The sequence below is a fragment of the Rhinichthys klamathensis genome, unplaced genomic scaffold (assembly GCF_029890125.1).
Source record: "Rhinichthys klamathensis goyatoka isolate OS25496 unplaced genomic scaffold, OSU_Roscu_1.1 h1tg000236l_1, whole genome shotgun sequence".
Classification (NCBI taxonomy): Eukaryota; Metazoa; Chordata; class Actinopteri; order Cypriniformes; family Leuciscidae; genus Rhinichthys; species Rhinichthys klamathensis.
The window spans coordinates 877,257-902,145 of NW_026606759.1; the positions used below are offsets into that span (position 1 = coordinate 877,257).

Consider the following 24,889-nt stretch of genomic DNA (forward strand, 5'->3'; position numbering starts at 1 on the left):
TATACAAAGATGGCCGGTTTTATTAAAATAGCTCAAACACACACAGCCACTCAAGAGTCAAGACTGATGTCAGAAAGATGTCAGTAAGACTGGCTTCATAAGTCAGCAAGATTATACACCGTACATGATTATAAGTGCTGAATTTGGTTTGGAATTCCTTTTTACATCATTTACTGTAAATTTAACTGTAACCATTAAATTTCACTGGGATTGAGTTGCATTGTGGGACGTTAAAGCTTGATGTGCTCATATGACACACACTATAGCAATATGTGAAAGTGTCTATTTTGAACATAATCTTTAGTCTCCAAATATAAAAGCTTTTCCTTCTCTCACACACTCACACACACACGTTATATTAGCCAGATGGCCTGTTCCACGTCTCAAGGTCTTTGTGCACTTCCTGTGTCGATATCAGCACACACACAACTGTTCGCTCATGTCCACTCGGAGCATATCATCATTACCCTCTTATATATCTACTAACTCTACATTCACTGAATGACACGGTCTGCAGCTCTGATCAATAATTCACTACGGAAGCTGATCAAATATACAGCGCTACAAACGAGCCGGCGAGTCCCTCAGCGTCAGCACGGCTAAATCACTTCTCTAAGGTCTCGTGGTGCTGTCAAGGGCTCGCGCTAGACTTTCTTCTGAGCGTTTAATATACTATCATAGACTGAGCTGGTGAGGGGAATGTAGCTCTTCTCTGTGTAGTCCAGGAAGAAGAGCGGGTCGCTGATGCTGGACGGGTTGAAGCCACTCTCCACCAGACCGAACTTCTGCTGCTTGAACGTGCTGGTCATCTCCATAGACTCCTACAGACGCAAACCACATGACACACTGAGCATGAGAAAGCCTCAGTCCCGAAGACAGAGGTGGACATGATTGTGATGAAGTGCAGCTACATAATGAAACTGATTGGGCGCATGCGAAAGTCCAGAAGTCCCAATCTAGACGTCTAAAGGCCGCTTCCACCCGGTATTAAAGGGTCATGAAACTCTAAACTACATTTTCTGAGATTTTAACACAGTTCAGTGTACTATAGGTGTAAGAAAACACAATGTTTTCCCTTCAAATCTACCTTCATGCCTTAAATTGTTTTAATGTAAGTCAGTGTGTTTTATTATATTTTAATAAACATACTTTACAAAAATATGATGACACTGATTATCACACAGTCAAAATCACACAGTCATAGTAAGTGTTTTTTGCTAGTTCAGCCTGATGCAGTTTTCCTTTTCACGTCCTGCATTTAAATGCATTTAAATATCAAATGCATTTGCGCCCATCTGTGCGCCAATGGGCTGCTGGTCTGAGAACAAGGTGTGTGTTCGAGCGCATTGTTGGAGCATTGCTATTTTGAGGAACTGAAATAGACTGAGCCGTTGACCAACTGAAACCTGGTCTAAAGTCAATGGCGCATTAGTAATATGTGTCTATAGGTGGGTGCACAACAAGCGTACACTCTGTTTATTACACATACACACACTCTGCTTATTGCACACACAGGGATGCACAGCAGCACACAAACTAGACAAATATTAAAAATACAAGGATTACAATGTAAGAGATTAATATTGTGTACATAAATATATGGAGGAATCTGGCTTGTCCCCTAGATGGTCTGCTTGTGCTTTAACCCACCCATTTTCCCCGTCGCACAGTCACTCAGACTCTCGTTCAGTCACTCAGACTCTCGCACAGTCACTCAGACTCTCGCACAGTCACTCGTACAGTCACTCAGACTCTCGCACAGTCACTCAGACTCTCGCACAGTCACTCGTACAGTCACTCAGACTCTCGCACAGTCACTCAGACACTCAGACTCTCGCACAGTCACTCAGACACTCAGACTCTCGCACAGTCACTCAGACTCTCGCACAGTCACTCAGACTCTCGCACAGTCACTCGTACAGTCACTCAGACTCTCGCACAGTCACTCAGACTCTCGCACAGTCACTCAGACACTCAGACTCTCGCAGTCACTCAGACTCTCGCACAGTCACTCAGACTCTTGCACAGTCACTCGTACAGTCACTCAGACACTCAGACTCTCGCACAGTCACTCAGACTCTCGCACAGTCACTCAGACTCTCGCACAGTCACTCAGACTCTCGCACAGTCACTCAGACTCTCGCACAGTCACTCAGACTCTCGCACAGTCACTCAGACTCTCGCACAGTCACTCAGACTCTCGCACAGTCACTCAGACTCTCGCACAGTCACACTCACAGTCAGTCAGACTCGCACAGTCACACAGTCAGTCAGACTCGCAGTCACTCAGACTTGCACAGTCACACTCACACAGTCACTCAGACTTGCACAGTCACACTCACACAGTCAGTCAGACTCGCACAGTGACAGTCACACTCACAGTCAGTCAGACTCATACAGTGACAGTCACACTCACACAGTCAGACTCATACAGTCAGTCAGACTTGCAGTCACTCAGACTCACACAGTGACAGTCACACTCACAGTCAGTCGGACTCATACAGTGACAGTCACACTCACACAGTCAGACTCATACAGTCAGTCAGACTCGCAGTCACTCAGACTCGCAGTCACACTCACACAGTCAGTCACACTCACACAGTCAGTCAGACTCACACAGTCAGTCAGACTCGCACAGTCACACTCACAGTCAGTCACACTCAGTCAGTCAGACTCATACAGTGACAGTCACACTCACACAGTCAGTCAGACTCATACAGTGACAGTCAAACTCTCACAGTCAGTCAGACTCATACAGTGACAGTCAAACTCACACTCACAGTCAGTCAGACTCATACAGTGACAGTCACACTCACAGTCACTCAGACTCGCACAGTCACACTCACACAGTCAGTCAGACTCGCAGTCACACTCACACAGTCAGTCAGACTCGCAGTCACTCAGACTCGCACAGTCACACTCACAGTCAGTCAGACTCGCAGTCACTCAGACTCGCACAGTCACACTCACAGTCAGTCAGACTCGCAGTCACACTCACAGTCAGTCAGACTCACACAGTTACACTCACACAGTCAGTCAGACTCGCACAGTCACACTCTCGCAGTCACTCAGACTCTCGCAGTCACTCAGACTCTCGCACAGTCACTCAGACTCTCGCACAGTCACACTCACAGGCAGTCAGACTCGCACAGTCACACTCACAGTCAGTCAGACTCATACAGTGACAGTCACACTCACACAGTCAGACTCATACAGTCAGTCAGACTTGCAGTCACTCAGACTCACACAGTGACAGTCACACTCACAGTCAGTCGGACTCATACAGTGACAGTCACACTCACACAGTCAGACTCATACAGTCAGTCAGACTCGCAGTCACTCAGACTCGCAGTCACACTCACACAGTCAGTCACACTCACACAGTCAGTCAGACTCACACAGTCAGTCAGACTCGCACAGTCACACTCACAGTCAGTCACACTCAGTCAGTCAGACTCATACAGTGACAGTCACACTCACACAGTCAGTCAGACTCATACAGTGACAGTCAAACTCTCACAGTCAGTCAGACTCATACAGTGACAGTCAAACTCACACTCACAGTCAGTCAGACTCATACAGTGACAGTCACACTCACAGTCACTCAGACTCGCACAGTCACACTCACACAGTCAGTCAGACTCGCAGTCACACTCACACAGTCAGTCAGACTCGCAGTCACTCAGACTCGCACAGTCACACTCACAGTCAGTCAGACTCGCAGTCACTCAGACTCGCACAGTCACACTCACAGTCAGTCAGACTCGCAGTCACACTCACAGTCAGTCAGACTCACACAGTTACACTCACACAGTCAGTCAGACTCGCACAGTCACACTCTCGCAGTCACTCAGACTCTCGCAGTCACTCAGACTCTCGCACAGTCACTCAGACTCTCGCACAGTCACACTCACAGGCAGTCAGACTCGCACAGTCACACTCACAGTCAGTCAGACTCACACAGTCAGTCAGACTCGCACAGTCACACAGTCAGTCAGACTCGCAGTCACTCAGACTCGCACAGTCACTCAGACTTGCACAGTCACACTCACACAGTCAGTCAGACTAATACAGTGAGTCACACAGACTCACACAGTCAGTCAGACTTGCACAGTCACACTCACACAGTCAGTCACACTCAGTCAGTCAGACTCATACAGTGACAGTCACACTCACACAGTCAGTCAGACTCATACAGTGACAGTCAAACTCTCACAGTCAGTCAGACTCATACAGTGACAGTCAAACTCACACTCACAGTTAGTCAGACTCATACAGTGACAGTCACACTCACACAGTCAGTCAGACTCATACAGTGACAGTCAAACTCTCACAGTCAGTCAGACTCATACAGTGACAGTCAAACTCACACAGTCATTCAGACTCATACAGTGACAGTCAAACTCACACTCACAGTCAGTCAGACTCATACAGTGACAGTCACACTCACAGTCACTCAGACTCGCACAGTCACACTCACACAGTCAGTCAGATTCGCAGTCACACTCACAGTCAGTCAGACTCACACAGTTACACTCACACAGTCAGTCAGACTCGCACAGTCACACTCACACAGTCAGTCAGACTCGCAGTCACTCAGACTCGCACAGTCACACTCGCACAGTCACACAGTCAGTCAGACTCGTAGTCACTCAGACTCGCACAGTCACTCAGACTCTCCTACAGACACTCAGTCTCTCCTACAGTCACTCAGTCTCTCGCACAGTCACTCAGACTCTCGCAGTCACTCAGACTCTCGTACAGTCACTCAGACTCTCCTACAGTCACTCAGACTCTCCTACAGTCACTCAGACTCTCCTACAGTCACTCAGACTCTCCTACAGTCACTCAGACTCTCCTACAGTCACTCAGACTCTCGCACAGTCACTCAGACTCTTGCAGAGTCACACTCACACACTCAGTCAGACTCGCACAGTTACTCACACGGTCAGTCAGACTCGCACAGTCATACTCACACAGTCAGTCAGACTCGCAGTCACTCCGACTCGCACAGTCACTCAGACTTGCACAGTCACACTCACACAGTCACTCAGACTCACAGTCACACTCACACAGTCAGTCAGACTCATACAGTGACAGTCACACTCGCACAGACAGTCAGACTCGCAGTCACACTCACACAGTCAGTCAGACTTGCAGTCACTCAGACTCACACAGTGACAGTCACACTCACAGTCAGTCAGACTCATACAGTGACAGTCACACTCACACAGTCAGACTCATACAGTCAGTCAGAATCGTAGTCACTCAGACTCGCAGTCACACTCACACAGTCAGTCACACTCAGAGTCAGTCAGACTCATAGTGACAGTCACACTCACACAGTCAGTCAGACTCATACAGTGACAGTCAAACTCTCACACACACAGTCAGTCAGACTCATACAGAGACAGTCACACTCACACAGTCAGTCAGACTCATACAGTGACAGTCACACTCACACAGTGACAGTCAAACTCACACAGTCAGACTCACAATCACAGTCAGACTCATACAGTGACAGTCAAACTCACACTCACACAGTCAGTCAGACTCATACAGTGACAGTCACACTCACAGTCACTCCGACTCGCAGTCACACTCACACAGTCAGTCTCGCAGTCACACTCACAGTCACTCAGACTCGCACAGTTACACTCACACAGTCAGTCAGACTCGCACAGTCACACTCACACAGTCAGTCAGACTCGCAGTCACTCAGACTCGCACAGTCACTCAGACTCGCACAGTCACTCAGACTCGCACAGTCACTCACACAGTCACTCAGACTCGCACAGTCACACTCACAGTCAGTCAGACTCGCAGTCACACTCACAGTCACTCAGACTCGCACAGTCACACTCACACAGTCAGTCACACTCACACAGTCAGTCAGACTCGCAGTCACTCAGACTCGCAGTCACACTCACACAGTCAGTCAGACTTGCACAGTCACACTCACACAGTCAGTCACACTCAGTCAGTCAGACTCATACAGTGACAGTCACACTCACACAGTCAGTCAGACTCATACAGTGACAGTCAAACTCTCACAGTCAGTCAGACTCATACAGTGACAGTCAAACTCACACTCACAGTCAGTCAGACTCATACAGTGACAGTCACACTCACACAGTCAGTCAGACTCATACAGTGACAGTCAAACTCTCACAGTCAGTCAGACTCATACAGTGACAGTCAAACTCACACAGTCATTCAGACTCATACAGTGACAGTCAAACTCACACTCACAGTCAGTCAGACTCATACAGTGACAGTCACACTCACAGTCACTCAGACTCGCACAGTCACACTCACACAGTCAGTCAGACTCGCAGTCACACTCACAGTCAGTCAGACTCACACAGTTACACTCACACAGTCAGTCAGACTCGCACAGTCACACTCACACAGTCAGTCAGACTCGCAGTCACTCAGACTCGCACAGTCACACTCGCACAGTCACACAGTCAGTCAGACTCGCAGTCACTCAGACTCGCACAGTCACTCAGACTCTCCTACAGACACTCAGACTCTCCTACAGTCACTCAGTCTCTCGCACAGTCACTCAGACTCTCGCAGTCACTCAGACTCTCGTACAGTCACTCAGACTCTCCTACAGTCACTCAGACTCTCCTACAGTCACTCTGACTCTCCTACAGTCACTTAGACTCTCCTACAGTCACTCAGACTCTCCTACAGTCACTCAGACTCTCGCACAGTCACTCAGACTCTTGCAGAGTCACACTCACACAGTCAGTCAGACTCGCACAGTCAGTCAGACTCGCACAGTCACACTCAGTCAGACTCGCACAGTTACTCACACGGTCAGTCAGACTCGCACAGTCATACTCACACAGTCAGTCAGACTCGCAGTCACTCCGACTCGCACAGTCACTCAGACTTGCACAGTCACACTCACACAGTCACTCAGACTCACAGTCACACTCACACAGTCAGTCAGACTCATACAGTGACAGTCACACTCGCACAGACAGTCAGACTCGCAGTCACACTCACACAGTCAGTCAGACTTGCAGTCACTCAGACTCACACAGTGACAGTCACACTCACAGTCAGTCAGACTCATACAGTGACAGTCACACTCACACAGTCAGACTCATACAGTCAGTCAGAATCGTAGTCACTCAGACTCGCAGTCACACTCACACAGTCAGTCACACTCAGAGTCAGTCAGACTCATAGTGACAGTCACACTCACACAGTCAGTCAGACTCATACAGTGACAGTCAAACTCTCACACACACAGTCAGTCAGACTCATACAGAGACAGTCACACTCACACAGTCAGTCAGACTCATACAGTGACAGTCACACTCACACAGTGACAGTCAAACTCACACAGTCAGACTCACAATCACAGTCAGACTCATACAGTGACAGTCAAACTCACACTCACACAGTCAGTCAGACTCATACAGTGACAGTCACACTCACAGTCACTCCGACTCGCAGTCACACTCACACAGTCAGTCTCGCAGTCACACTCACAGTCACTCAGACTCGCACAGTTACACTCACACAGTCAGTCAGACTCGCACAGTCACACTCACACAGTCAGTCAGACTCGCAGTCACTCAGACTCGCACAGTCACTCAGACTCGCACAGTCACTCAGACTCGCACAGTCACTCACACAGTCACTCAGACTCGCACAGTCACACTCACAGTCAGTCAGACTCACAGTCACACTCACAGTCACTCAGACTCGCACAGTCACACTCACACAGTCAGTCACACTCACACAGTCAGTCAGACTCGCAGTCACTCAGACTCGCAGTCACACTCACACAGTCAGTCAGACTCGCACAGTCACACTCAGTCAGAATCACACAGTCACTCAGACTCGCAAAGTCACACTCACAGTCAGTCAGACTTGCAGTCACTCAGACTCACACAGTGACAGTCACACAGTCAGTCACACTCGCAGTCACACACACTCACAGTCAGTCAGACTCATACAGTGACACTCACACAGTCAGTCAGACTCATACAGTGACAGTTAAACTCACACACACAGTCAGTCAGACTCATACAGTGACAGTCAAACTCACACTCACAGTCAGACTCACAGTCACAGTCAGTCAGACTCATACAGTGACAGTTAAACTCACTTACACAGTCAGTCAGACTCATACAGTGACAGTCACACTCACACAGTCAGTCAGACTCATACAGTGACAGTCAAACTCACACTCACAGTCAGTCAAACTCATACAGTGACAGTCAAACTCTCACAGTCAGTCAGACTCATACAGTGACAGTCACACTCACACAGTCAGTCAGACTCATACAGTGACAGTCAAACTCACACTCACAGTCATTCAGACTCATACAGTGACAGTCAAACTCACACTCACAGTCACTCAGACTCGCACAGTCACACTCACACAGTCAGTCAGACTCGCAGTCACACTCACAGTCAGTCAGACTCACACAGTTACACTCACGCAGTCAGTCAGACTCGCACAGTCACACTCACACAGTCAGTCAGACTCGCAGTCACTCAGACTCGCACAGTCACACTCACACAGTCACTCAGACTCGCACAGTCACACTCACACAGTCAGTCAGACTCGCAGTCACTCAGACTCGCACAGTCACTCAGAATCTCCTACAGACACTCAGACTCTCGCACAGTCACTCAGACTCTCCTACAGTCACTCAGACTCTCGCACAGTCACTCAGAATCTCCTACAGACACTCAGACTCTCGCACAGTCACTCAGACTCTCCTACAGTCACTCAGACTCTCGCACAGTCACTCAGACTCTCGCAGTCACTCAGACTCTCGCAGTCACTCAGACTCTCGTACAGTCACTCAGACTCTCCTACAGTCACTCAGACTCTCCTACAGTCACTCAGACTCTCGCACAGTCACTCAGACTCTCGCACAGTCACTCAGACTCTTGCACAGTCACACTCACACAGTCAGTCAGACTCGCACAGTCAGTCAGACTCGCACAGTCACACTCACAGTCAGTCAGACTCGCACAGTTACTCACACAGTCAGTCAGACTCGCACAGTCACACTCACACAGTCAGTCAGACTCGCAGTCACTCAGACTCGCACAGTCACTCAGACTCGCAGTCACTCAGACTTGCACAGTCACACTCACACAGTCACACTCACACAGTCACACTCACACAGACAGTCAGACTCATACAGTGACAGTCACACTCGCACAGTCACTCAGACTCGCACAGTCACACTCACACAGTCAGTCAGACTTGCAGTCACTCAGACTCACACAGTGACAGTCACACTCACAGTCAGGCAGACTCATACAGTGACACTCACACTCACACAGTCAGACTCATACAGTCAGTCAGAATCGCAGTCACTCAGACTCGCAGTCACACTCACACAGTCAGTCACACTCACACAGTCAGTCAGACTCACACAGTCAGTCAGACTCGCAGTCACACTCACACAGTCAGTCAGACTCGCACAGTCACACTCACACAGTCAGTCACACTCACAGTCAGTCAGACTTATAGTGACAGTCACACTCACACAGTCAGTCAGACTCATACAGTGACAGTCAAACTCTCACACACACAGTCAGTCAGACTCATACAGTGACAGTCACACTCACACAGTGACAGTCAAACTCACACTCACACAGTCAGACTCACAATCACAGTCAGACTCATACAGTGACAGTCAAACTCACACTCACACAGTCAGTCAGACTCATACAGTGACAGTCACACTCACAGTCACTCAGACTCGCACAGTCACACTCACACAGTCAGTCTCGCAGTCACACTCACAGTCAGTCAGACTCGCACAGTTACACTCACACAGTCAGTCAGACTCCCACAGTCACACTCACACAGTCAGTCAGACTCGCAGTCACTCAGACTCGCACAGTCACACTCGCACAGTCAGTCAGACTAGCAGTCACTGAGACTCGCACAGTCACTCAGACTCGCACAGTCACACTCACACAGTCAGTCAGACTCGCACAGTCAGTCAGACTCGCAGTCACTCAGACTCGCACAGTCACACTCACACAGTCAGTCAGACTCGCACAGTCACACTCACAGTCAGACTCACACAGTCAGTCAGACTCGCAGTCACACTCACAGTCACTCAGACTCACACAGTCACACTCACACAGTCACACTCACACAGTCAGTCAGACTCGCAGTCACTCAGACTCGCACAGTCACACTCACACAGTCAGTCAGACTCGCACAGTCACACTCACAGTCAGTCAGACTCACACAGTCAAACTCACACAGTCAGTCAGACTTGCAGTCACTCAGACTCACACAGTGACAGTCACACTCACAGTCAGTCAGACTCATACAGTGACAGTCACACTCACACAGTCAGTCAGACTCATACAGTCAGTCAGACTCGCACAGTCACACTCACACACTCAGTCACACTCACACAGTCAGTCAGACTCGCAGTCACACTCACACAGTCAGTCACACTCACAGTCAGTCAGACTCATACAGTGCCAGTCACACTCACACAGTCAGTCAGACTCATACAGTGACAGTTAAACTCACACACACAGTCAGTCAGACTCATACAGTGACAGTCAAACTCACACAGTCAGACTCACAGTCACAGTCAGTCAGACTCACAGTCACAGTCAGTCAGACTCATACAGTGACAGTTAAACTCACTCACACAGTCAGTCAGACTCATACAGTGACAGTCAAACTCACACTCACACAGTCAGACTCACAGTCACAGTCAGTCAGACTCATACAGTGACAGTCAAACTCACACTCACACAGTCAGTTAGACTCGCAGTCACTCAGACTGTCCTACAGACACTCAGACTCTCGCACAGTCACTCAGACTCTCCTACAGACACTCAGACTCTCGCAGTCACTCAGACTCTCGCACAGTCACTCAGATTCTCCTACAGTCACTCAGACTCTCCTACAGTCACTCAGACTCTCGCAGTCACTCAGACTCTCGCACAGGGGCGGCAGTGGCTCAGTGGTTCATGTGGGTTGTCTACAAACCGGAAGGTTGGTGGTTCAATCCTCGGTTCCACCTGACCAAGTGTCGAGGTGTCCATGAGCAAGACACCTAACCCCAGCTGCTCCTGACGAGCTGTATGGCGCCTTGCATGGCTGCCGTCGCCCGTCGGTGTATGAATGAGTGAGTGAATGGGTGAATGTGAGGCAAATTGTAAAGCGCTTTGGTGGCCATTGGGTCTGTGAAAGCGCTATATAAATGCAGTCCATTTACCATTACCATTACCGTCACTCAGACTCTCGCACAGTCACACTCACACAGTCAGTCAGTGGCCATTGGGTGGCCATTGGGTCTGTGAAAGCGCTATATAAATGCAGTCCATTTACCATTACCATTACAGTCACTCAGACTCTCGCACAGTCAGTCAGACTCACAGTCTGACTGTGTGAGTTTTGACAGACTCACACTCACACAGTGAGTCAGACAGTGACAGTCACAGTCACTCAGACACACAGTCACTCACAGTCAGTCAGACTCACACAGTTACACTCACACAGTCAGTCAGACTCATACAGTGACAGTCAAACTCACACTCACACAGTCAGACTCACAGTCACAGTCAGTCAGACTCATACAGTGACAGTCAAACTCACACAGTCAGTCAGACTCATACATTGACAGTCACACTCACACAGTCAGACTCACAATCACAGTCACACTTGCAGTCACTCACAGTCACTCAGACTCGCAGTCACACTCGCAGTCACTCACACTCGCACAGTCACTCAGACTCGCAGTCACACTCTGTCACTCAGACTCTCGCACAGTCACTCAGACACTCGCACAGTCACTCAGACTCTGCTACAGTCACTCAGACTCTGCTACAGTCACTCAGACTCTGCTACAGTCACTCAGACTCTCGCACAGTCACTCAGACTCTCTTACAGTCACTCAGACTCTCCTACAGTCACTCAGACTCTCGCACAGTTACTCAGACTCTCACAGTCACACTCGCACAGTCAGTCACACTCGCACAGTCAGTCAGACTCGCACAGTCAGTCAGACTCGCACAGTCACACTCACAGTCAGTCAGACTCGCACAGTTACACTCACACAGTCAGTCAGACTCGCACAGTCACACTCACACAGTCAGTCAGACTCACAGTCACTCAGACTCGCACAGTCACACAGTCAGTCAGACTCGCAGTCACTCAGACTCGCACAGTCACACTCACACAGTCAGTCAGACTCGCACAGTCACACTCACACAGTCAGTCAGACTCGCAGTCACTCAGACTCGCACAGTCACACTCACACAGTCAGTCAGACTCGCACAGTCACTCAGACTCGCACAGTCACACTCACAGTCAGTCAGACTCATACAGTGACAGTCACACTCAGTCAGACTCATACAGTGACAGTCACACTCAGTCAGACTCATACAGTGACAGTCACACTCACACAGTCAGTCAGACTCGCACAGTCACACTCACACAGTCAGTCAGACTCACACAGTCAGTCAGACTCACACAGTCAGTCAGACTCACAGTCAGTCAGACTCATACAGTGACAGTCAAACTCACACACACACAGTCAGTCAGACTCATACAGTGACAGTCACACTCACACAGTCAGTCAGACTCGCACAGTCACACTCACACAGTCAGTCAGACTCGCACAGTCACACTCACACAGTCAGTCAGACTCACACAGTCAGTCAGACTCACACAGTCAGTCAGACTCACACAGTCAGTCACACTCACACAGTCAGTCACACTCACAGTCAGTCAGACTCATACAGTGACAGTCAAACTCACTCACACAGTCAGTCAGACTCATACAGTGACAGTCAAACTCACACTCACACAGTCAGACTCACAATCACAGACAGTCAGACTCATACAGTGACAGTCAAACTCACACTCACACAGTCAGTCAGACTCATACAGTGACAGCCAAACTCACTCACACAGTCAGACTCACAATCACGGTCACACTCACAGTCACTCAGACTCGCACAGTCACACTCGCAGTCACTCAGACTCGCACAGTCCAGACTCGCACAGTCACACTCGCAGTCACTCAGACTCGCACAGTCACTCACACTCACAGTCACACTCGCAGTCACTCGCACTCACACAGTCACAGTCACAGTCACACAGTCACAGTCACACAGTCACACAGTCACACAGTCACACAGTCACACAGTCACACAGTCACACTCGCACAGTCACTCACACTCGCACAGTCACTCACACTCGCACAGTCACTCACACTCGCAGTCACTCAGACTCGCAGTCACTCAGACTCGCAGTCACTCAGACTCGCAGTCACTCAGACTCGCAGTCACTCAGACTCAGACTCGCAGTCACTCAGACTCAGACTCGCAGTCACTCAGACTCGCAGTCACTCAGACTCGCAGTCACTCAGACTCACACAGTGTGGGCCCTATTTTAACGATCTGAAACGCAAGTGTCAAAGCGCAAAGCGCAAGTAACTTTGTGGGCGGATCCCAGCGCTGTTGCTATTTTCCCGGCGGGATAAATGCCTCTTGCACCTGGCGCAAATCTAAAAAGGGGTTGGTCTGAAGTAGCTTCATTATTCATAGGTGGGGTTTGGGCGTAACGTGAAATAAACCAATCAGAGCGTCATCTCACATTCCCTTTAAGAGCAGGCGCGCTTGTTCTAAAGCGGATTCCTATTATAACGGCGGATTTGCCAGGCGCGCGACAGGAGCGGTTCACAGCCGAGGAGAGCAACGTTCTCGTCAGGGCCGTAAAACACAGAGAAGTGACATTGGGGATGGAGAAACCCACCCAAATTAACTTCTGTTAAACAGGCGTATGATAATTTGGGTAAATGTGTAAGCTACATGTATGCTTTTATAATAAATTGTCTATCTATCTATCTATCTATCTATCTATCTATCTATCTATCTATCTATCTATCTATCTATATATCGTAATGATGTATGATTTGCAAAAATGAAAACTGCTGCTTAGATGAGAGAATCAACGTGTATGCGCGTTGTGCACCCGCTACATTGTGGCCAAGCATGCGCGCTTAAAATAGCATAATGAACAACGCGCAACACGCCACTGACTTTAGACTAGGTTTTTTCTGGTCAGTGGCGCAATTGTTTTATAGAACAGCAAAATAGCATGAGGGAAAGTTTGCGCCGGAACACGCCTCCTCTTTGCGCTGAACCGCCCCGGGGAGAGCAAGTGTATTTCTTAGTTAACCGACGTGCGTCTGTGGAGGGAAAAGTCCGCTTTGCGCGGGTGCAAAATAGGAATGATACATGCGTCAGTGTACAAAGTCATTTGCGCCGGGTGCAAGATAGGGCCCTGACAGTCACACTCACACAGTGACAGTCATACTCATCACACAGTCAGACTCATACAGTGACAGTCAAACTCACACTCACACAGTCAGACTCACAATCACAGTCACAGTCACACTCACACACTCAAACAGTCATTCTCACACATACCCGCCAGGGCGTGAGCGCAACTGTCTTTTAAAGGGAATGGGATACTACACTCTGATTGTTTTTTTGCACGTTACCCCCAAACACACCCATTACTCATTAAGAGAATAGGGACAACCCTTTTAGACCATACGCTGGGCGCGCCGACCGTTTTTCCCGTCGTTAAACTAGCAAAAGTGGATTCAGACACGCCCTAAGTACACTCAGACTCACACACTCAGACAGTCTCACACACTCACTCAGACACTCAGACTCACACACTCAGACAGTCTCACACACTCACTCAGACACTCAGACTCACACACTCAGACACTCAGACTCACACACTCAGATGCACAGTCAGACACGCACAGTCAGACTCACACACTCAGACAATCAGACTCACACTCAGACAGTCACACTCACAAACTCAGACTCACACACTCAGACTCACACACTCAGACTCACACACTCAGACTCACACACTCAGACTCACACACTCAGACTCACACACTCACTCACTCAGTCACACTCAGTCACACTCAGTCACACTCAGTCACACTCAGTCATACTCACACAGTCAGACTCACAAACTCAGACACTCAGAATCACAGTCAGACTCACACACTCAGACAATCACACTCACACAGTCACACTCACATACAGTCAAACTCACACACAGTCAAACTCACACACACTTACAGTTTACTATTTTTGTGGGAACTCTCCATAGACAATGGTTTTTATACTGTACAAACTGTATAGTTTCTCCCCTGACACTAACCCTACCCCTAAACCCACCCATCACACCAAACTTTCTCCATTTTCACTTTTTCAAAACACACACACACAAACACAAACACACACAAACACACGTTAGTGTTTGTTTTGTACCTGCAGTCGAATGAAGAGAGGTCTAGCATATGATGGCAGCTCTTTGAGGACAATATTGAATAGTTTCTCTCCATCAAACGTGCACTCGGGCCTCACAATCACTGCAGCCATTCCAGCACGGCCCTCATTTCCTGCACACAGAAACCCAGACGCTTTTTATCTTCCAATTAAATATCTTCAGATTAAACAGAGTCAAAGCTTGTAAAAAAATAATATACAAACAATCTAACAGACATTAACAGTCTAATGTTTCAGTATGGCTGAGTGATATAGTTAAAAAATGTACTTGCAATATTTATATATTGATTCCAAAAGAGTTTTTTTTTTTTCAATCATACAAAGCATTTTAAAGCATTTTAACAAAAGAGCTATAGCTAAAATAAGGGTTTTTGGCTCATGTGAAGTCTACAGTACCTGGCACCTGGACTCCATACACATTGACTTCCTGAATAAAATCTACCAGTCCCAGTATCTCTGTCACCTCAGTGGTCGCCACATTTTCACCCTTCCATCTGCAAACAACAGCAGTGTGCAAAATTGTTTAGTTTAATTTCATCAATAAGACCATGCTCATATGCATACATGCTTGATCACACATATTTCATCATGGTGACGACAAGCCTTCGAGGTCATGTGCTCCGCTCTACCTGAAAGTGTCTCCCACTCTGTCTTTGAAGCAGATGAAGTTTTCCTCGTCCTCAGCCATCAGGTCTCCAGTGTTGAAGTAAGCGTCTCCTTTGACAAACACGTTTCGCAGGATCTTCTTCTCTGTCAGCTGTTTGTTCCCGGCGTATCCGAAGAACGGACTCTGACTGCAGATCTTCGACAGCAGCAGCCCCGTCTCACCTGATCATCAACATACAAACACCACATTAGCAGAAAACAGCAACAATTGAGAAAAATTCAAGTCATCGTGTGTATTTACAGAATTATTATACATATTTCAGTGATTATGTGATCATGTCTACTGAGCCAGTCAACATGGCAAAATAACCCGGCTTTTATAACAAATAAAATAAAATAAAAACCTTTTATCAAAACTGCCATGGAGACTCTTTGATAACTTTACAAATTTATTAGGGAAAAAAGGTTCGGTCTTAAAACTGAAATATCACTGACAGAGATATTCTGACCCGAACACCTGCAATTTAGCTCAGCTGCATCTCTGAGATGTTTCTACACGTAGACTGGACTCTACTGGGGCAAATTCAATTGACTGGACATGATTTGGAAAGGCATTAAGGTCCGTTCACATTTACCATTGTTCTGCAAATTATCAGAACAACACTGGACCTCTCTCACTGAATCATGTGCTGAAACCATTTACATTTTACTCATTTAGCAGACGTTTTTACAGATTTTATCCAAAGCGACTGAAATCATCAGCTGTCAATGCAGTTCTCTTCCTTCACAACTCTTCATTCCTTCACATTGATAAGGAGAAGTTTGTGTGAACAGTTGGCAATAATTTCTGCAAACTCTGTTTTGAAGACGTTCAATTTCCAAGAGAGATTTATGTGACTGTTAAATTACACCTGTTGGTAACCCAGGAGAGTTTAATACTGCTGGCAAGTATGTGTTTTTCTCTTTTGTTCGTGTGCTGAGGCAGTTCCTGTCATGATGAAGCTGGGGTTGTTGTTTTTTTTCTTCTTAATTTTTCTATACTGACTGTTGCATGCAATCCTGAAATACAGTGAAAGGTTATGTGTTGTGAGAAAGCAATTTCGAGTTCGGGTCAGGTTTGGCAGGTTTGGTCTTAAAATTTACCAGCAGTAGGCTCGGGTCAAATGATCTTGGTATGGGTAAAGTTCAAGCTTCAGTTTAAGCCTGTGGAGACCTCCAAACTAAAGGTGTAAAAAGCCAAACTAATGTTTTGTCAGTAAATGACACTGGCTGGGCTGAATCTTTCTTCGGACGTTTCTGATGCTCTCACCTTTCTGAACATGCTGGCAGAATCCACTGTGGTCTCTCGCAGGCTCATCTCTGACCAGGTCATACTTCACCAGATCATACTTAAAAATCAACTGCAAAAACAAACAGAACACTCTGCGTTTCAGACAGCGTGATCCTATGGAGAAATATCAGCTGGATGACATCATCATTCAAACAGACGAGACTGATATGAACAAACACAACCTTCAGCATGAACGCTGAAAAATATTTCAAATTTAAGGACTAAACTCTATGCAGATCTTATATCTTTAAAAACATTTCTAAGATATATGTTTATTAATTATTTCCTCCCAATTAAATCTAATGAGATTGATATGTAGTTATCTTCATTGATTATAATTAGTGGTCAACCGATATTTATGATAACACACGGTTTAATTTAAAAGACAGTATGTCACACATGCACAATATTGCTGCAATAATATTATTATTTATTTGACATAATATTAACTACAATAATTTGAACTTGATAATCCTAAAAATAGATTTAAACATCTTGATTCTGTTGCATATGCATACAAAAAGATTTCTCTAATAAAGACGAGGCAATAATTATAATTACACAACATACAATTATACATACATGTCCAGTCACCTTTATTGTTGGTTGATCCTGACTTGTACACCTGTAACAATTATGCGAGTACTGTATGTGTGTGACATGTATCACACTAACATATTTTTAAGAATAGTATTTCGGATCTTGCATGCGCTCACATGAACGTTGTAAGCCATATTTTGGGAGGTTTTGTAATCTGAAGCATCTAAGAATAGCACGATGAGGATTACATGTCAATGCTTTTCCGCTCACACTGATCATGTATTATGGCAAACAGAATCATGATTAAGCAACAAGTTGACAATATGCCAAGAGATCATCACTCTTTATTTAGAGCCTCAGACAGGGAGCATCTCTCTGTGAGGAGTGTCAGTAATACTATTTCCTCTAGGGTACAAATAGTGTTTTGTTTATCTAGTTCTGGTATATTTGTTGCCATTTATATACACATACACACACACTATAAAGGACAAAACCACTTAATTCCTGAATTCCAATTGCAGACCCATTGCCACAGGTGTATTAAATCTTAGCCCTGCAGTCTGCATTTACAAGCATTTGTAAAAAAAATGGATTCGCTCTGAAGAGCTCAGTGAATTCAAGCGTGGGACTGTGATACAGAGTCCTGCACGGGTTCGGGTGACCCGCAAATTTTGCTCAAACGGGTGAAAAATATCCAACTGTGTCGGATACAGTCACATGCAAATGTAAAAATAAATGCATATTTTTAGGAACACATCTACAAAACTATGCCTGCCCTGTATTTCAAGTTGATAAAATATTTGTTTTTAGTTTATTTGAGCCTGCGCCCTCCCATGACTCTCTAGGCGTAACGTTACATTCACTTTTTAAAAATCACAACCACTCGAACTGCTGCATGAGTCTTCTATCTAGATGGATAGTGAGGAGTTGAAAAAAAAATAGCTAGAGGAGATTATAAAGTTGTCGACAATACTTCATCGAAACTCAAGACGGTGTATGTAGCGTTTAGGATTCGCATACAACTGGACTTTTCTTTCATTTAAAATTATCACATAGCCTACACTGTTGTTATTGTCTAATTTAAAACTGTTAAGTAGGCCAATGTGTGGTGTGCAATTGTCTGATGTGCTAGACGAAATTGCATTTTGTGGTAACGTTAGCCATGTTCTGTATAGGCTATCGGCTTTTTGACAGCTTCGGCTGTTGTCCTTGTCTTAAGGCAAGCCGCCAAAGGCAATAAAAATTTGAAAAAAGTGTCTATATTGGCTAAACTGATTTTATTTCGGGTGCGGGTCGGGTCTCGGTTCTATTTTAACCGGGTCGGGTCAGGTTGCGGATTTTAATTAGTGCTGCTGTCGGAAAACGGGTCGGATGCGGTTTTAAGCACTGCGGGTACGGGCGGGTCCGGATTTACAAAATCGGACCCGTGCAGCTCTCTGCTGTGATAGGATGCCAGCTTTGCAGTAAGTCAGTTTGCGAAATTTCTTCCCTGCTAGATATCCCATGCTCAACTGTAAGTGGTTTTATTGGTATTTATTGGAAAGCGGAAGCGTTTAAGAACAGCAGCAACTCGGCCCCGAAGCGGAGGACCATGAAAGTCACAGGTTGAACCGGTCATCGAGTGCTGAGGTGTATAGTGGGTAACAATCGGCAACGCTCTGCTGATCCCATTGACTTCCACTGGCATTGATATCAGCACAAAGCCTGTGCGGCGGGAGCTTCATGGAGTGGGTTTCCATGGCCGAGCAGCTGCATGCAATCCTCACATCACCAAGACGGAGTGGTGTGAAGCACAACATTGTTATATCGCGATATCTCAACAAAACAATGTATCGTTACACCCCTACTACCAACGCAATGTTGTTGGCATAGAAACCAATGCAGATATACCAGTAAACAAAAGAGCACCAGTTTTTGGCGTATGCCTGCCAACGCAGTGTCATTGTCATACCAATGCAGCACCGAGACAGACAAATCAGATCTGAAAAGTTGCGATACACAGCGTGGACAGTCGATCATTTAGATCAGATTCCTATCAGATACACAAATAATCTGATTTGGGCTGACCGTGTGTACATAGCCTAAATGCTTCAACACACCAAGACATTTTGGACAATGCTATGCTTCCAACTTTGTGGGACCAATTAGGGGAAGGCCCTTTTCTATTCAAGCATGACGGGGCACCAGTGCACAAAGCAAAGTGAATAAAGACATGGTTGGGTGAGTTTGGTGTGGAAGAACCTGATGACCCACACAGAGCCCTGAACTCAACCCCATCCAACACCTTTGGGATGAACTGAAACTGAGATTGCGAGCTAGGCCTTCTCATCCAACATCAATGTCGGACCTCACTTATGCTCTACTGGATGACTGGGCAAAAATTCCCACAGAAACACTAAAAACTTGCGGAAAGCTTTCACAGAAGAGTGGAAGCTGTTATAACAGAAAAGGGGGACCAACTCCATGTTAATGTCTATGTATCTAGAATGTGATGTCATTACAGTCCCTGTTGGTGTAGTGACCAGGTGTCCCAGTACTTATATAGTGTATATACTATACACTGGTGCTTGAACGTTTGTAAAGTCTTTAGTATTTTCTGTATTTCTGCATAAATGACCTAAAACATCATCAGATGTTCACGAAAGTCCTAAAAGTAGACAAAGAGGAACCCATTCAAACAAATGAGATAAACATATATACTTTGTCCACAAAACATTTCCCTAACAGCCCTCTGGCTTGTCCTCTTGATCTTTAGCAAACTGCAGACGGACAGCAATGTCCTTTTTGTAGATGTTGCAACTCTGCCATGCACACCATGTTCCCCTGATGGTGAACTCATGAACATCAACATCAGCCAACGTGAGCGAGGCCTTTAGTAGCTTAAAAGTTACCCGTGGATCCTTCGTGACCTCACAGACTATTACACGTCTCGCTTTTGGAGTGATCTTTGCTGGTCGACCACTCCAGGGGAAGGGACCAAGTGTCTTAAATTTCCTCCATTTGAACACGATCTGTCCGACTGTGGATTTGTGGAGTCCAAACTCTTCAGAGACGGTTTATAACCTTTTCCAGACTGATGAGCAACAACAGCTCTTTTTCTGAGGTTCTCAGAAATCTTTGTGAATTGCATGGGTTTAATTTTTAATACTTTAAACTGAATTGAAGTTGAACTCCAAGATTTCGAATGGATTTCTTGTCCATTAATAACCCAATACTGATAGTATTCAGGGTCTCTGCAGTGCAGAGTTTTGAAAATCAAATTCAAATTAATACCATATGTCCATACAGAACAAGAGTATCTCTTTGGGGTATCTCTTGACCCCCTCACACAAGCACTTATCAACATGTCTATTTTTGTTGCATCTCCAGTAATTAATTTTTGTTCAGTCTCATCTGTTTTTTGACTGTGCAAAAACGTGCTTAACTTAAGCTGAGCATACAGAGTACTCTTGTTTAGAAAAAGTGGACTGCGCACATGTGCACTGTACCATACACTGACTAGCGTATGCGTAAAACCTACAAAACCTATACTTTGAGCTTAATTTAGGAAAAACTTTAGACAGACAGCTTAATTTTCAGCCTGAACCAGCACATAGCTTTAAAACAAATAAACGCACTCAACAAGAACATCTTAAACACACAACACGGATGACATTACTGCTCTGGTGGTCATTGACCCTGGGTCTTTGACATCAAAGCAAAGAGATGCAAGAAATGAATTATGGCGCAGTTCCATGTTTGATGTTGAGACGCACCCCTATAGATCTAGTTTAAATATTTACTAAGACTTGCTTATCTTTTTGTTGCCCTTTAAACTTGACAATCATAAGCCCACGGTGAATTGAAGAGTTTCTGAACTGACCTTGTAAAAGAAATTGGAGCGTCCGACGGCTCCGACCTTGCCGAGGTGGTTCATGAAGCACAGGTTTCCTTCGGTGGAGCCGTAGATCTCACACATGCGGATCTCCCCGAAACGCCGGAGGAACTCTCTCCAAACGTCCTGCCGGAGACCGTTCCCAACACCCATGAGCACCCTGTGATCCTTCTCATTCTCTGCCTAACAGACACACAAAGCACATCAAGATGAAGCTTTTCACCATCAATTCTATTCATATTTATTTGTATAGCGCTTTTCACAATACACATCGTTTCAAAGCAGCTTTACGGAGTCCACATTACAATTTATCTGTTATCAGAGGTAACTGTCCAAGTTATGAATTTCAGAAATGTACATATAAAAATCACAGTTAAAAATTTATTCATTTAAACAATGCAATAGTTTAAGGCACACAGATCACTCAGACTCCTCAGACTCAGGTGAAAGAGTCTCTGTAGTCAGACTACAGAGATGCCTTGGATGCCCTGAGAAACCGGCAGAGTGCCATGCTTGAGGATTGAGTCCAGTGTGTAGTTAATGGGGGAAATGGTGTTTGACCATGCAGAGCTCACTACCACAAAGCTAGGGTGATCTGGGTGGTTTCTTAAGTCAAAAGAGCTCACTCTCTGGCTCGGGTCACTCCTTCGATGCAAGTCCAAGTGATTTTTACCTGCAGTGCTGCATTTCTCAGTAAGACCGTGTGTGGGTGAACAATGCGAGCCAGTCAGACCAGCAGAGCCACTCCATATTCACAACAGCCTCGTGGATGTGTGTGCTGTCAGTTAAAGCTCATCAATGAACTGACTAACAACATTTCCTGCTCTTACACGAGACATGTCCCATTATGAAAACTCATTCTGAATGTGGACGTTCCTGCTGCAGAATGTGTACTTTTGGTCTTACGGTAATGTTGTGTGTGTTTGCTAAGCTAGCACATCGGTGTAGGGACTGTCCGGGCCGTTAGAGGACGGGCACAAAGAGATCTTTGACAGACTCTGGGACACGCTGAACCGTGAATGAGAAACATTAACAAAAGAGCCGTCTGTCAGTTAGCCATGAAAACGCTACACAGCCCCACACAAACCGAAAAGTTTGTTTTCACTGATTCGCAGAGCACACGGTTACGTTCTTTGCAGAGTTTGTCTGCGTGACTGAAGACACACACGCTCTGCAGTGAGCTTCTGCGTACGGACCCTTCTGGAGTCCTGGGTCCGTGATCACAGTAATGAGGCATGACGCATAATGAAGACATTAATGTGGAACTAACAGGACCGTGGCGGGTCTTATTGTTATGAGATTATGTAATATATGCGCTTTCATTTACACAAACTAAAACCAAGCATTTATGATGTCAAAATGAACGACCTGAACTAGACACATCCTGAACTAGACAGCATCAAAAACAACACAAAGGGTCATACATGCATATGAGTCATGCTCAGAAAACAGCAGGAAAGGGATCGTTCGTCCAAAAGTAAACATTACGTCCTTATAGACTCACACGTATGTCGTTCCAAAACGTACTTTCTTCAGTGGAACACAAAAGAATAATTTCCATTAAACTTTCAAACTTTCTGTAACAGGGTTCAAATAAGTCAGAATTCAATTGCTACATATTTTTAGATATAATAATCAACCTGAGTTTTATACAGACATTTACATTTTTATATCACGTTTTTCAGCACATCATTTCTACTCCAATTTGTTGTTGAAATAAAAACATTTAAATTTGTTTTTATGACAGATTTATTCAAACACGCATTAAATAAAAGTGTATAAATACCAATTTTGCTGCAATTATCAGGCAAAATGGCAGCATTTTCTGAGCATGACCCACATCCTGCATATAGCCACACAGATTTACATGAGAAAACAGTGAAATGAGGTACTGTACCACAGGCTGATTGCACAGATATCGGCAAAGCTCTCCTATATACTGGAATATGGTGACATTGTGTTTCCTGCAGTCATTCCAGAACTGAGAGGCTGAAAACTTCTTCTTCAGGACACAGGTGGCACCTAGATGACAAAAGCACAGACACAGATATGAAACTGAACATTCATTCTGATGTGCCTAATAAGGCTGTTTTGGCGATGAACGTTACACAAGCATGATCCATACAGCTCATTAACATGCGCATTCTGTTCGGTTTTGGTGAAAGGGCAGAAAAATATTTTAGCAGCATTAGACAGCTCTTGTACTCAAAGCATCGTCTGTATTTAAAGGCTGAATTAATGAATGAAGGTATTAAGGAATGACCACACAAAATCACAAGCTTTGTCATTTATCCAAGGTCAAAAGAAAGCATTTCCATGATCATCTGAGGTCAAATGTAACCAGTGTACACGAACGATAACTTATAAAGATAAATGCACTATATCATTCATATATATTCATTTATTATAAGCATGCTGCAGTTTTGTCGTCTGTTGCCTTCAATGCGTGAGCTCTGTAAGCAGGATGGATTCTGATTGGCTGTTAATGTTTTTATCGTTCATCAGCTGGAAAAAATGGTTCTGAAATATCAGCATTTTATTATTATTAAATTATATTATTATTATTATTAAATATCAACATTTATTATTTCTATCGTTACAGTTGTGGTGTGGACTCTGCTATTCTTTTATATGTAAAACGCTGTGCAAAAGTCTTAGGCATGTTAGTATTTTCAACCAAAAAAAATGGTTTTAAGACTTTTGCTGCAGTGTGTCAGTAGGAATAATCAGTTTACATTTACAAACATTCCTTTTGCCATTCATGTAATAATCCAGTGATCTTTTTGAATGCACAAGTAGTCTGACAACAGCCGGTCTGATCAGATCTCACCATCACCGAGTCTGTGATTATTACATGAAGTAACAGAAACAACTGAGACAGACTAAATCCAGAAGAACTGCGGCAACGTCTCCAAGGCGCTTGAAGAAACCTTCCTGCAAACTACAGTACTGTGCAAAGTTTTAGGCACTTGTGTAAAAATGCTGTAAAGTGAGTGTGGCGAGCAGGACGAGGCCGAGGGCGTGAGTGATAATGAGCGACACCTGTGAGACGCACCGGTCTCGCATCTCTCACGGAGGAGCGGAGGCATAAAGGAGGAGCGACGACAGTGAAGACAGAGAGAGGAACAGGCCTGAACTTATGTTGTGTTTTGTTGGTGTTTTATTATGTGACAGCAGTCGTCCGTGAG

At 45.6% G+C, this 24,889-nt stretch overlaps 1 protein-coding gene across 1 annotated transcript in view; it reads right to left on the reverse strand.

Moving 5' to 3' along the window:
- Positions 1-369: 369 nt before the first annotated feature.
- slc27a6 (solute carrier family 27 member 6) overlaps positions 370-24,889 on the reverse strand; it is a 29,699-nt gene continuing 5,179 nt past the window's right edge. The window contains exons 4-10 of the mRNA XM_056265578.1: positions 23,599-23,723; positions 21,690-21,884; positions 17,267-17,357; positions 15,981-16,179; positions 15,748-15,845; positions 15,334-15,464; positions 370-821 (exon numbers count right to left, since the gene is read on the reverse strand). Coding sequence (XP_056121553.1) covers positions 645-821; positions 15,334-15,464; positions 15,748-15,845; positions 15,981-16,179; positions 17,267-17,357; positions 21,690-21,884; positions 23,599-23,723 — 1,016 coding nt within the window. The 3' untranslated portion in view covers positions 370-644. The remainder of the gene's footprint in view (positions 822-15,333; positions 15,465-15,747; positions 15,846-15,980; positions 16,180-17,266; positions 17,358-21,689; positions 21,885-23,598; positions 23,724-24,889) is intronic.